Below are 14,777 nucleotides of genomic sequence, written 5' to 3' on the forward strand. Positions count from 1 at the left end.
AACCACAAGGTCTGAAAAAAATCACTTAATTTGAATCAAGTTTTCTGATTTTATTGTGGAAATCAAAGTGATAAAATGTGCTCAAATTTGGTAAATATGGTAGAATTGGGGAAAAATTATAAATGGGATTTGATTCAAATCCAGTAATCTTGCATTCTTAAACTAATATTGCTTTTCTTTAATATATAGTGGCATCATTGATGATCAGATGGCATTGAAAAACTACAAGTATGCTTATTCAACGTTACTACGGGCAACAGCAGATAAGGACACTTCTCTACTGCAGAGGGTGGAAGTGATACTGAGTTTATTAAAACAATTATCTAGTTAATGACTACAAGATGTCCTCTGACTGTTACCGTAATGACAGCATCATTAGAATATTGCTTGTCTGTACTGCCTTGATGCTATCTGAACAGGCAGTTGATGCAATCTGTTCAAAGATAACACACCAATTTCAACAGGCTTCAATGTTCCACAGAGTTATAATCATACGGTGTAACTAGTCTGGATAGTATTTCTGTAACAAATAAGTATCGCCTTTTGAAGCAATACAATGATTTACCATTGGATGTTGTAATGATATTATCCAAATCTGGGAACTTGGTTTGTTATACATAACCTAGCATCGGGCAAATTGGTAGTTATGGTGCTCCAGTTAGCCATGCCATTCCCGAGTTAGGGTGTGTGGTGAAACAATTCATGTTCCCTGCTGCTGTTGGCTTTTTCCGGTGAATGCAGGATTAGGTTTGACAATGGTATCGTCACATTTTGTAGTTACTTGAAACTTACTACCTCAAACTTGTCACATATGAAGAATTACTATGGTGGGAAACTGAGATCTGTATCACCCTATGCGTCACTGTCAACAAGAAAGGAGGAGGAATATGGAAACAATAGCAATTTAAGAGTTTATTTATAATATTGTTTTTTTATTATTTTCAACATGTAAATGGAATTTCAAAATTTGACACGAGTTGCTACATAAAATATAAACCCTGTAATTACAGGCAACATAAATGACACACTCAGAATTGTGTAGAACTAAAAGGTGCCGTAATAAAACTTTATGCTCTCAAAATCAGCTTGCAAGACAATCTACAGTCATAAACTGATATTTGGAGTACTTTGCAATTTACGATAGAATATTCACACAATAATGATAAAACATTTGCAAAGTTAGGAAAATGTTACTTTTCATTTCAAAATGAAACCATTGGACGTGTGGAGACTTGATCAGCTCTGGGGCATAAAGTTGCTTTCTTCTTAGAATGTATGTGTTTCAGACAGGATTTATTTCCTAGCCTTATTTAACTTTGAGAAGTGCAAGGCTTTCTATTATATACATGCTGAAGCTGCTCTGACGACTACATTACCTAAGACTGTGAACCAACAAGTGAATCGTAATACCTGTCTAAGCTCATAAGCTGGCAAGATTCTCGAAGGTGATGTTTCCAGGCATTTGTTAAGTGAGGTAATGAGTTTGATAAATTGTCAAATGAATGTTTAGATTTTCTGCAGTCCATTATGTATTTGGTGTGTATTGTCTGCCAGAAGTAGAGGGGCACCTTTTTAAGTATGAACAAATTTCTTATCAAGTAATTTTTTTCTTTGGGTGGTTTCTAAATTTTTTTAAACTTTAAAGTTGAACCCATCTCAAGAGAATGGTATGTCCATCACATTCCTAACTGTTCTGTTATGCTCCCAGCATTCATTTGAATTGATAAGGGGCCTCTTGTTGAAGAACAACCAGTCTTTATCTAATTTGATAGCTATGGCACCATTGGGGCCAATCCAGTAAAGTTTGCGTACGTTAATGAATGTAAAATGCAGGGCCAAGGGGTATACTAGAAAGGAACAATAAAGTGGCTAAACTTTACAAGAATGGTCATTGCCTATTGATGTTACTCACCACTTAGTCAGCTAAAAGCCTGGATGATAAATTCCATGCAGATGGAGAGCTTCATTATTGATATTCAGGCAATCTACTGGTAATGTGTGAGAGGAATGATGAGATTCTCAATGTGCATGTTTTTCATAATGATCACTATCGCTAACTTTCTGAAGCACCTGCAGACAATGTACTCAAATCAATCTAGGAAAGTTTTTAAAAAATTGTATGGCTTACAAGTTGGAACTGATAAACAGGTCCAAAGAAATACTTGTTACTGTAAAGCATTTAGATGTTCCATCATGAAAAGTGCTATTTAAAAGTTTTTTTTTTGTGTGTGCACGTGATATCCTTGTGTGTTTCAACATGTTAAATATCTGTAGTTTCACAATAAACATTGCTTTTAATAAAGTGTTCAATAGTGATAATGAGATTTTCAGGATTTACAGCATGCATCTTGAATACTGGATTTTTGCTAACAAGTTGTAAAATTTGTCACTAATTGTATATTTGAAACAATGTGCAATGTTCTCTAATGGGCAATTTGAATGCAAAAAATGTAAATCAGGGGGTCAATATTTATACTGTAACTTTAATGTATGATTTGAATGAATAACATGAGCATGCATTTGGAACGTGCAGAGAGTGACTAATTAGTATGTTGATGAAAATTCTGGTATTTTATTCATAAGTTTATTTCCTTATGAGCTATTTTTCCTTTTGTAGATTGAATGAGAGAATTTTATTTAGGGAACCAGTCTTCGTAAATCTATCTTGAGATTTGTCAGGCAGTTTGAAAAATGTTAAGTTGATGGAGCTTAAAGAGGGAACACAACTATTAGAAGTTAAGTAGAAACCAATTCTATCATCTTTTATAATTAGCTGTATGGTTTCATCAAACCTTGAGGGCTATGTGGCATTTCAATATTCAGAAATGTATTATATTTTGGAAAAATGTTCATTCTGCTGCCAATAGGTATAAATACCACGTGACATTCTTAAATATATTTAATAAATAATAAAGCAACTACGTTCACGTGTCCTTTGTACTGAACAAATAACTAACCAGGAGCAGTAAGTTGGCTATTCACTTATAACCATCTAGGCAGTGGCTTTCTAGAAAACCAATTTTAGTATCCTTTTTACTGCATAGCTGTACTGTTTGCACGTAAAATACTGCATATTAAGTTTGACACATTTAAATTTTTTAACCCTTTTAATATTTGGAATTGTATGATAGTTTGGCTCAGACTTGGAGGTTTGTCATTTTAAATGTTTCTTGTCCTTAAGTTTGGAAACGTTTTGGCATTAGACTACAGCATTAGTTTCAAAAGCAGGCCAACGATGCATTTGCAATTCAAAATAGCCTTTGTTGTATTTTAAAGCCTATCATTTGCAAATAAGAACTTGGTATCAATTTCTGCATCTAGTTCAACATAGAATAATGAACATTGCAAATATCAAACCATTGTTCTGATATATTTCTTTTGGGCAATAATCCATTCATTGGCAGTAATGGGTTCTGTTTTTTATCCCAATCATCAACTACTTTCCAAACTAAATTGCCTTTGAAGAAAAAGATTGATTGATGGTGATATGAATAGTATACAGCATTTAGATTTTCAATGGGATGATCATTCAGCATAACTGGTGGAAATACATCAATTATTCTTTTTGGATGTCCATTAACCTGGTTGGTATTCACATTGAAAGCAGTCACCTGCAAAGAAAATAAATGTAGTTAAATATAGAGGAATGAGACTCAGTCTGAAGAAGGGTACAGACCCAAAACATCACCTAGTCCTTTTCTCCAGAGATGCATATATATAGTCCTTTTCTCCTGACCCGCTGAGTTACTTCAGCTTTGTGTGTGTATCTTTGGTATAAACCAGCATCTGCAGTTCCTTCCTACACATTTTTGTCTGCTCCACCCATCACTTGCCTGGCTTTGTCCTATCCACACTGCTCTTCCAGCTTTCCTCCCCACTACAATCAGTCTGTCGAAGTGACCCGACCCGATATGTCGTCTCTCCATGTTTTCCAGAGATGCTACCTAACTCACTGAGTTACTTTAGCAATTTGTGGCAGTTTTGTTTAAGATTCCAGCATCTGCAGTCCCTGTTTCTACATAATTTGCATTAACTTCTGCAACTTGAGCAAGAACTGGGTTCAAGTGTGTCCCTGGAGGAGTTTGGGGAACTGAGTAGCAGAAGGGTAAAAAGAGGGCAGGAGATGGCTATTGCAGATAATATTAAGTGAAATCCAAAGAGATTATGTACAATCAAAGGAAAGAGAGTGACTAGGGAGAGAAGAGCACCGCTAAGAAACTGAAACGCGCATGTCTGTTGGTGGCCAATGTCCTTAATGAGTATTTCTCCTGTGTTTACTGTGGAGAAAGATGTGAAGACTGAGGAACTTGGAACAGTTAATGAAAATGTGTAAAGTCGGTATTACAGTCGAGGAGGTACTGAATGTCTAAAGGTGTACGAAGATGGTTAAATATCCCTGACCAGATCAGATATATCAAGAACACTGGGAAGCTAGATAAGAAATTGCAAGCACCCTGGCTGAGATGTACAAATCATTAGGTATGGGTGAGGTGCCGTAAGACTGGAGGGTGGCTAATGTTATGCCTCTATGTAAGAAGGGTTGGAAGGAAAAGCCTGGGAACTATTGGCCAGTGAGCCTAACATCTATGGTAGACAAGACACTGGCGCGTATTCTTGGGTGTATATATATGCATTTGGATAGACTGAATGATTGGTGAGAGTCGTTGTAGTTTTGTACATGGGAGATAGTTTTTTTGAGGAGGTAACTAAAAATGTTGATGAGGGCAAAGCCATAGACATCATCTCTATGGACTTCAACAAAGTAGATAAGGATTTGCCAGGTAGGCTGCTTTGGAAGCGTCGTATTGGATTCAGGGAAAGTTAGCCGACTGGATAGAGAATTGACCATGGAAGGAAGCAGAGGATGATGGTTTAAGATGATGGGGGAAAGATTTAATGGGAACCTGAGGAGGAACACATTTACACAAAGGGTGGTGGGCACATGGAATGAGCTGCCAGAGGAGGTAGTTGCAGCAGATACACAATGTATAAAAGACATTGGGACAGGTGCATGGATAGGATAGATTTAAAAGGATATGGGCCACACAGGTAGATGCCCAAAGGGCATGTTGGTTGGCATAGGTAAGTTTGGCCAAAGGGCCAGTTTCCACGCAGTATGACTCTTAGTCAAATGTAACATGCCCTGACACCCCATACCAATCCATAACAATTAATTTGTCTCAAATTATTCTCTATGTCTCAATAGCAGATGGGGATATCGACCCATCTCTATCTGATGTTGCTTGCATACGTTCCTGTTGAATATTACTCTTAATGCTCTCATGATAGCTAGGATTGAGTAAAAAATGATTTGTATCTGTCACGTGTGGCCCAAACAAGTAAAAATACTTACATTTGGACCTTTGAAAAAATATATATGTTGGTCTCTCCTATCATAAAAAGCTGCATCGACAGGACCCATAACACCTGGAAAACCTTCAGAAATTAACATGGGATATCTGTTTCCCTCGGTGTCCATTGTGTAAATATGATCATTTTCATTATCATATCTCCAATACTGAGTACCTGCATAAGAGTACAAATTCACATTGAAAGCATCTCTCCATGAATTAACTGCTTATAACTGTTGGTTATTAAATCACCTTTAAAGAAATAGATGGCATCTCTTGTCCACGTCCATATGTGCACAATTGCATCAATTCCAGCACTTGGGATTCCTTGCCATCCAACTGAGGTTGCGATGGGATCTCCATAGCGTGTTCGATTATTACGATTTTCATAAAGCCAATACAATTCATTTCTGAAGAAATATGTGTTAAATTGAATCATCATCTCTCCATAATGATTTTTCTCCTTGTGAATCCAGTCAAATACTGTGTCAAAGGGACTTTCACAAATACCTATGAAGAATAAGGTTTGTAAATCTATTGCCAAATTGCCTTAAATAATTTGCTCAACCATAACTGTTGTAATGCAAGCCTTAAAATACTGTATTATGATGACAAGCAACTACGTCTATTGCAGCAACATTGTATAATAGAGCTTTTTTGTCGGGTTTTTTTCAAGGCACATTCTTGTCATGACTTTTAGCTTATCTCTCTCTTCCTGGACCCTTGCCATCTCCAATTCTAGGCTGCTTGTTACCAAATAATTACATTTGGATCACTGTCATTAAATGGATGAATGTTTGCCTTTGACCAGATGGCTGGTGGAGATTCCATTGTAGAAGAGGTTTATGACTATGTTACACAAGAATGTATCCGAGCTAAATATTAGATGACGGGTATTTTCTCAGAGAAATGTATACAGGTCCTCACAGTGTTACAAATGCCTGACCTATATATAGCCTGTACATAAGAACTAGTGTTTGAGAGACCAGCAGGGTGGATTTGCTAGCTGCTGTGCAGCATCTGACATCTGCCCTGTGGGATCTGTTTGTGGTAATATTGAATCTTGTAGAGAAATCTGAATGTTTGAGATAAATGCTCTGATTTAATTATACATTGCTCAGTTGGAAACAGCTTACAATGGTCTGTTTCCTTATTGTTACTTTTTTTGCATATCTTTCATTTATTGTTCTTTATCTCTCCACGACACCATCTATATCTCTAATTTCCCTTATTCCTAACCAGTCTGAAGAAGGGTCTCGACCCGAAATGTCACCCATTCCTTCTCTCCAGAGATGCTGCCTGCCCCGCTGAGTTACTCCAGCTTTTTGTGTTTGTCTCATATTTACTAGTATCTGGTCTGTTGCCTTCTAAGCCTTGGTAATTCTAGTACTCATCTAGATACTTTCTGAATGTCACATTTATCCCTTCCTGAGGCAGATTGTTACATATTGCAACCATCCACTGAGTGGAAAAATAAGTCTTCAGATGTCTTAAAATCCCCTAACTACTCACGTTAAACCTAGTCCCGCTGGTTTTAGATGCCTCTTGTGGAGAAAGGTTTCTCACTATCCTGTGCCCCCCAATCCCTGTTCAATTGCCTCCACGCCAAAAACAAACTCAGCTATCTAACTTCTCAGAAATGAAAGTTCCATCCCAGCTAGGATGCAGAAAAGAATTATCAGGATGTTCCAATCCAAGAACCATTATATTTTTTAATGCATTATTTTGAAACATGCACACGTGGTCTTAAGAATATAATTTATATCAGATTCTCTAACTCTAATATGTAATTTGATACAAAGCATACGTCTTTGAACATTTTAAAATACTTTTACAAAATCTGCTTTTTCATGGCTAAACAGTTTAGAGACTGGGCTATAATTATTTAATATTTGGTCATGCCCTTTAAAAAGCAAAGCCAAATGCCTAATACTGCATTGTGTATCAACAATTATAGGATACACGAAGCAGTATCAGCCATTTGGCTTTGCTTCTTGGTTACTGGTTGCATCCGCTTAGTTTCTCCACAAAATTACAAAAATATCTTGCAAATTTCAATTATGTTATGACAATAGCTTTTGCTAGAATTTAAGTTTGAATTACATATTCTTACCATAGAGTTGCTGAATGGCTTTTCTGTCAAGCCAGTCCAGTTCAAATTTTGAATCTTGTGGGATGTAACTGGGCTGCATTACTGACCCAGTCCTGTAGCTATGAGGCAAACCCAATACATGGCCCAGTTCATGGACAGCTACCTGAACATTGGGCAGATTTAAACATTTCATTAATTAAATTAATAGAAAAACAATTGGTCTTTTACCCATAAGAAATGTTTCCGTCATGGTTCAATCCTGGATGAATTCTAAAATTAAAATAATATACATTATTGACTGCAGGGCTGTTTTCATTTGTGTGTTATACATTAAAACAGGGTCGGAATATGTGAATAGATGCAATGCTCAGTCCAGTGCACAACCAGGAAAGTTCTTGATACAACAATTAGTTTTACTGTCCCAGAGTAAGTGGGAACCCTTTATCCTGCTCCAAACTATTGAATGGTGGTCTGAAGGGCCTGTTTTCGCAGTGTATATCTAAACTAAACTTGCAAACAATATCACACATTTTGACTGGGTCAAAACATGGCGTATCTACACAATCACTGGGGAGGAGAAGTGGATAAACCCAGAAATAATATGGCAGTTTTAATAACATTTTCAAAAATAATTTTGGAAATGTCTATTTGCCAATTTCAGTAAAGCCTCTGAATGGAAGAAATATGTCAATGGTAAAATATGTGAGGAAAAATCTTACTTTTAGCAAGCTAATTCCATTCTCATTACTTGGAGTGGTAAAATGGTCATCATCATCAAAATGAATATCACCTAGTTGCCACGCATGAGCAAACTCCTGTCCATTGCCATCAAATGTCAGTGTGCAACCCATATGACGACCTATGGCAAGAATGAAAATAGATTTTCATGTTAGCTGATCATTCCTTCTGATGTTACATAAATTAAGTTAAACAACTTGTAAAGGAGATGAGGAGGAATTTATTTAGTCAGAGGGTAGTGAATATGTGGAATTCATTGTAACAGAAGGCTGGAGATCAAGTCAATGGATATTTGTAAGGCGGAGATTGACAGATTCTTGATTAGTAAAGTGTCAGGGGATATGGGGAGAAGGCAGGAGAATGAGGTTGAGAGGGAAAGATAGATCAGCCATGAATGGCAGAGATTTAATGGGCTGAATTGCCTAATTCGGCTCCTAGAACTTATGAATTTATGAACAATAAATATATATACAATCACTTGTTTTAAGGCAAAATATCAAACTTTACATTTCTATACATTAATAATCTCATTTAAAAACAAAATTCTATTTATTTCATGCTTTGGGAAATAAAGCTATGAACAATATGTGCATCAAGAAGCCATTGATCTTACCTTTTCCAAAGCCAAGTTTGATGTCGACCATTGAGGCAGGAGAGTGGTTATTCTCTTCGAACTCTAATGGAATGACTTCACTCCACATCCTAAAAGCCAATTTGAGCACATTTTTCTGATCCTCAATAGATAGCTGATTACTAAAACTTTCTCCCATCAGGCGCCATGTTAGCTTTGATTTAGAAAAGGCCATTCTCACTACCTTATTCATGTTAGGGTCAAATGGCAATTTTTGTTGTGTGGGAGAAAGTAGTAGCTGCAAAAAACGCTTCTTGCGACCTTTTGAATCTACACTCGTGCCAGTAGTTTTACTGGTTTCAGTGGCAGTTTTGTTTAAACCAACAGTTTGGTTGTCAGTGGATGTCTTATTGTCCATTAAGATATCATCAGACAAGACTTTATCTGGGACTCCACATCGTGGTTTGTTCATTGCTCCCTGAGTGGCTTTGTCCAATTCTCCTGTCACAGGTATGCCGTTGGCCTTTTGGAACTGTTTTAAGGCTTCTGTGTAGGCAATACCTTTGGTGGGCTCAGCCTGAGATTGCCCCTTTTGTCTGGAAGAAGATGACCCTTCTTCAATAAGGTCTATCAAATCTTTAGGAGCTGGATGCTCATCAGCAAGATTCTTCTGGTTCAGGTATTTGACATTCTCCCAGTTTATTTGTTCAGTCCATCCATATTTGGACAGATATTCCTTTAAAAAAAATCTAAGATATGGGAAATGCACCAGGCATTAAACATTCAGCATGGAAATTATTCTGAGCAATAAATTAACAGACAAGTACTCAAGATTGTTGCAACCAATATTTTGACCCAGGACTATGTTGTTTAAAACCAGAGTACAACTAGTTTAACTAGTTTTGAATATACATTTCGTTCGACGTCATTCATAAGGCACTAATGTCTTTACATCTTTACCAATGTATCATGTTGAGCTGATCAACTATGGGAAGTTAATGACAGAAGAAACGCACAGTGACACAGTAGGTAGTGCTGTTGCCTTGCAGCTCTAGTGATGGGTTTGATCCCAAGCCTGATGACCATCTGTGTGGTAGGTTGCATGTCTTTCTTGCAATCATGTGTATTTTTCCCCATGTGTTTCACTTCCCCTCTACATCCTGAAGATAGGCTGATTGGTAGGTTAATTAGCTACTGTAAACTACCCCTTTGTAAAGGGGAAGTTGGGGAATCAGAAGGGAGTTGGTGTGCATGTAAATGAAAACGGGTTACTTTGAGAGCTGCCATAGATTCAATGGACTGAATGGCCTCCCCTATATTGTGAGAAATATGAATCTAAATCTGTTCTAATCTAATGACGAGTTATAACCTTTACTAGAGAATTTGCACATTTTTCTATCTCAAAGCAAGTTGCATTTGGGATATCACTGATGCAGGCATGGAGAATGGTTGCAAAAAAATGTTGATAAACACACATCAGGTCTGGCAATACCCACCAAACGATCAAACTGGTTGAGTCTGCTTGGGAAGCCTGAACTCTGTATCATGCAATGCCAAACAAAATTCACAAAATAAACCACCTTTTCACATGCAACGGGTCCTGCTGGTGACCAATGGCTCTGCTGTACTTGAGTAAAATCCAATCAACTTTAGAATATTCGTTAAAAAAAAAAGACACAGTGCTGGAATAACTCAGCGGGTCGGGCAACATCTCTGGAGGACAAGAATAGGTGAGTTTTGGGTCGGGACCCTTCTTCAGACAGATTGTAGTGGGAAAGGTGGGGGGACAAAAACTGGAAGAGATAAAATGGTGCTATATCTCCTGCAGTTGCAGGGGGAACAAGACCACTCCCTCCACAACTCCTTGGTTCAATCATCCCTTCCCACCCAAATCACCTCCTCCCCAGGTACCTTCCCTGGTAAGTGCAGAAGATGTAATACCTATTCTTACATCTCCTCCCTCACAGACATCCAGGGAGCACAGCAGAAGTTTCCAAAGGTCCACATGCATCTCCTCTTAACCTCATTTACTGCACCCAATGCTCCTGATGTGGTCTCCTTTACATCGGTGAGACCAGGTTTGGACTCCTTGACCTAACATTTGGGCTCGGACCACCAAGGCCTATTAGATCTCATGATTGTTAACAATTTTAACTCCTCTTCCCATTCCCATACTGACCTTTCTGTCCTGGGTCTTCTCTATTGCCTGAGTGAGGCCACACGCAACTTGGATGAACAGCACCTCAGGTAACATAACCCAATGGTGTGAACATTGAATTCTTCAATATTAGATAATTTACCAATCTTTCCCCTCACCCCCACCTCTTCCTTAAGCCCCACCTGGACTGACACTGATGTCTCCTCTCATTCAACCTACATTTCTTCTTCCGGCTTCACAATTCACAACTCTTCTAACCTTATCCCACACCTTTAGTCTTTTCATCTCTAGCCTTTCTCCAACCATCTGCCTATTCAAAAAAACCTCTCTCACCTGTAATCATCTATCTCTGGCCAGGCTTGCCCACCTATCTTCGGACTTTCTTCATCCTACATTCACCACAATCAGCCTGAAGAAGGGTTCCGACACAATATGTCACATATCCATGTTCTTAGAGATGCCGACCCACCCACTGAGTCACTCCAGCACGTTGTCCTTTTTTTTTGTACACCAGCATCTGTAGTTCCTTGTTTCTATATCTTATAATATTCGTTGTGTGATTAAGAAAAAAATAATCACTTTGCTTTTGATATCATTTTATTATTTTGATATTAATGCAATTTAAATAATTAGAACAGTAATTACACTTGCACTGCCGACAAAATGTTCAATGTTTTTGGTCATAGTATTTTTTCAACGGGTTTGCTTCAATTTTTGCTGTTTGCAACTGGAAAAATAACTGAATCTAAGTAAAATTATGTTTCATTTATTTTCAACTATAATTATTCAGGATTTCCAGATGTATTCCAGTTTAATATTCCAGAACAAATGAAGATAATGTGAATTAATAGAAAAACAATGGACAATAGGTGCAGGAGTAGGCCATTCGGCCCTTCGAGCCAGCACCGCCATTCACCGTGATCATGGATGATCATCTACAATCAGTACCCCGTTCCTGCTTTCTCCCCGTATCCCTTGACTCCGCTATCTTTAACAGCTCTATTAACCCTCTCTTGAAAGCATCCAGAGAATTGGCCTCAACTGCCTTCTGAGGCGGAGAATTCCACAGCTTCATAACTCTGAGTGAAAAAGTTTTTTTCGGAGGAGGTGGCACTTTAAAGACATTCGGACAGTTGCGTGGATAGATTTGAAGGGATGTGAGTCAAAGGTAGGACAAATGGGATTTGGTTTAGGTGGGCCATCTTGGTCGGCAAGAGATGAATTGGACCACAGTACCCGTTTCTCCCTGACACGAAGTGATGCGTAATGGTATCCGACAGATAAAAACTGCACATCGCAAATAAATAGCCTAATCTTTTGTAATTTTATCAACGTACCTGACATAACATTGCGGCCTCTTTCTCTTCGATAGATAGAGGAACCAAAAGGTTAATAAGTTCCTGGCACAGGAATGCATTTCCATGCATTAAGTTAACTAAAGCAACACAAACTGAAAGGTGTGCTTCCTTACCTCGGCGGCCACTTGGTCCAGGATGAGAGGTGCCCAGCGTTGCGGCGATTGCGCGATGTCCGAGTGGTCGCGGCTATGAAAAGGTTTCTCGCAATTCGCCCAGATAAGGACGGAACCCGACAGCAAACTCAACTGGAAAGCCAACCACATGTTGATGGTCCCAACTCTTGCATTGGCCGCCGTGTGAAGAGTATGGGGTTAATGTACCACAGGCGCAGAGTCTGTGACCCAGCCCACTCTCAAGCATTTCTCAACTTTCACAACTTTTGTTTTAACCCGACAGCGAAACTCTTGAGTCCTGTGTTGATTTATTGACAGGCCGATGGTATATTTACGGGAATATAGTTTTGTAAAACGAACAAGAAGGTGTTGCGTCCCTTTGTTCTGCATTTGCAAGGATGACATGCTGAGATCTGACACCAGATTGCATCAATTCATCCCCTACACTCGCTTTTGGTAAACAACATATTTAAGTTATGTAAATTTGACAGCTGTCGTTGACTTGAATTATCAGGACGTTTGAGGCCAATTGGAGAACTTGACTTTAAATCAATTGTATTGTCTCGCTTTTTTCCCCCAGCCTGGTTAACGGTCGTGACTTTGTTTAGCATTTTAAATGGGAGACTCAAACTGTTTGGAATCGCCCCTCCGATTAAAAAGGACAAGCACAGAGCGGAAGGAATGCAGTTTGTGAATTTTTCAGTAAACATTTACATGGGGCTGAACAAAGCTGGTGAGTATTTCAGGATGCCGATAAAAGCAAACTAAATTTGCAGAGTTGACACCGATTTAATGGTTAATTTGCTCAGCTGAGAGGAAAAGTGTGGGATTCTTTTGTAAATCAATCAGTTTAACTGCAGAGTTTTTCAAGGCTCATTGGAGCTCCGAGGCGTCTGAAGTTTTAATTCAAAAGCCTAAATCGCGGTAAGTTAGCAAATAGAGAAATATCAGTGAAATATGCTGTTTGTTGGTTCTAGGCAACCCATTTTATATTTGTGGATGATAATTTGATGAATCACAGATTGTAGTAATTACTGCAAAAACATTCAATTTTGGTTTATTAATTGGACAGGACAGGGCTGAGAGCACTTTGGAGCACATTGGAGCACTTGTTAATAGTTGAATCAGCAACTATTAATAGTTAACACTACGCATGAAAAATCAAAAATGCTATAATGTTATTTTCATTTCATTTTCTTTTCATAAACAAGATTTAATACTTAAACCGTGATATCCAGTTTGAAAGAGCAATGAATGAAAAAAACGGAGACACGAGAAGCTGCAGATGTTAAAATCTCGAGTTAGAAGCAAACTGCTGGTGGAACTCGGCGGGTTGAGCAGCTTCTGTGGAGAGAATTCGACGTTTCGGGTCGAATTCAGACTGACGGAGTATGCGGGAAGAAGCTGGAAAAGAAAGGTAGGGTGCGGGAAATCTGGCAAGTGATACGGGTAAACAGCGGAAGTGACAACGGTGAGAGTTAAAAAGGAGACAAAAGCGCACCAGGAGGACTGAAGGGATGGACATTAGTGAAATAGGACGGGAGGGGGAATGACAGGGAAATGTGGGACTTGGGGATGGGAGATGAGCATGCAGAGGAGGGGAGGGGAGGTTATTTGAAATTGGAGAAATCATTGTTGATATTACATTGTAAGTCACCCAAGTGGAATATGATGTGCTGTTTTTCCAGATTGCGTGTGTTCTCTTGCAATGAAAAAAACAATAAATAAAAAACATATTCAGAATGTCCACTGCTTACTTTGGTTCATGATGTCCATGGCTTGCTTATGAGATCTAGTTTATGCCCTGCATTCATAAAAATGAAGAGAATTTGAATTGTATCCAGTCAGGGTGCTCAACCAATTGCAATTTAAAGATCTTGGCAAATAATAAAGCAGAATTTGAATGCACGATAAATTGAATGCGCAAAAAGAAAACACTTAGCTTAAATTTGGAAAAAGAAACAAAAATGGCCACAAAATGTCAGCTTTCAGTTTGAACGGCGATGGGAGCAATCTACTCCCCAGAGGCAAGTTGGTTGGTGAAATCATTGAAGGACGCTCTATGCACCCATTTTGCTGGTAACATGTTTTTAATCCATTTTGGCAGGGTGTCTATGACCAATGGGGTAGACAACATCTGTGGAGAAACTGGACAGACAAAATTTTGGACATTAATCCGCGGGTTGATGGATGGAAAATCATCATAATAAAAAAATGAGATGAATGACTCCATAAACATATGACCTTGAAAGGAATCATCTCGTTAGGTGCATTAGTGGGGTGTGGAAAACTGATCGTCATTAACGCTTTTAGGATGTGCTATAAAGACACATCTTACAAAATTCAGCCATTCGTGCCTCTTTACATGTGTGTTTATCGAGGCTTGGAAGAATGTA

The 14,777-nt window shown here is 38.4% G+C and overlaps 2 protein-coding genes across 3 annotated transcripts in view; one reads left to right on the top strand and one right to left on the bottom strand.

Moving 5' to 3' along the window:
* The window catches only part of edrf1 (erythroid differentiation regulatory factor 1), a 65,688-nt gene extending 62,775 nt beyond the window's left edge, over positions 1-2,913 (top strand). For both annotated transcript variants that reach the window (XM_078413612.1, XM_078413613.1), the window contains one exon: positions 190-2,913. In XM_078413612.1, the coding sequence (XP_078269738.1) occupies positions 190-331 (142 nt within the window). In that variant the 3' untranslated portion in view covers positions 332-2,913. The remainder of the gene's footprint in view (positions 1-189) is intronic.
* LOC144601466 (matrix metalloproteinase-21-like) lies at positions 980-12,808 on the bottom strand. The gene is made up of 7 exons (XM_078413614.1): positions 12,382-12,808; positions 8,795-9,488; positions 8,163-8,302; positions 7,465-7,606; positions 5,604-5,861; positions 5,354-5,526; positions 980-3,611 (listed from the first exon to the last, which is right to left on the bottom strand). The coding sequence occupies exons 1-7, from the start codon at positions 12,529-12,531 to the stop codon at positions 3,318-3,320; spliced, it is 1,851 nt and encodes a 616-aa protein (XP_078269740.1). The 5' UTR covers positions 12,532-12,808; the 3' UTR covers positions 980-3,317.
* Positions 12,809-14,777: the final 1,969 nt, after the last annotated feature.

Source organism: Rhinoraja longicauda, chromosome 16, assembly GCF_053455715.1.
Source record: "Rhinoraja longicauda isolate Sanriku21f chromosome 16, sRhiLon1.1, whole genome shotgun sequence".
Lineage (NCBI taxonomy): Eukaryota > Metazoa > Chordata > Chondrichthyes > Rajiformes > Arhynchobatidae > Rhinoraja > Rhinoraja longicauda.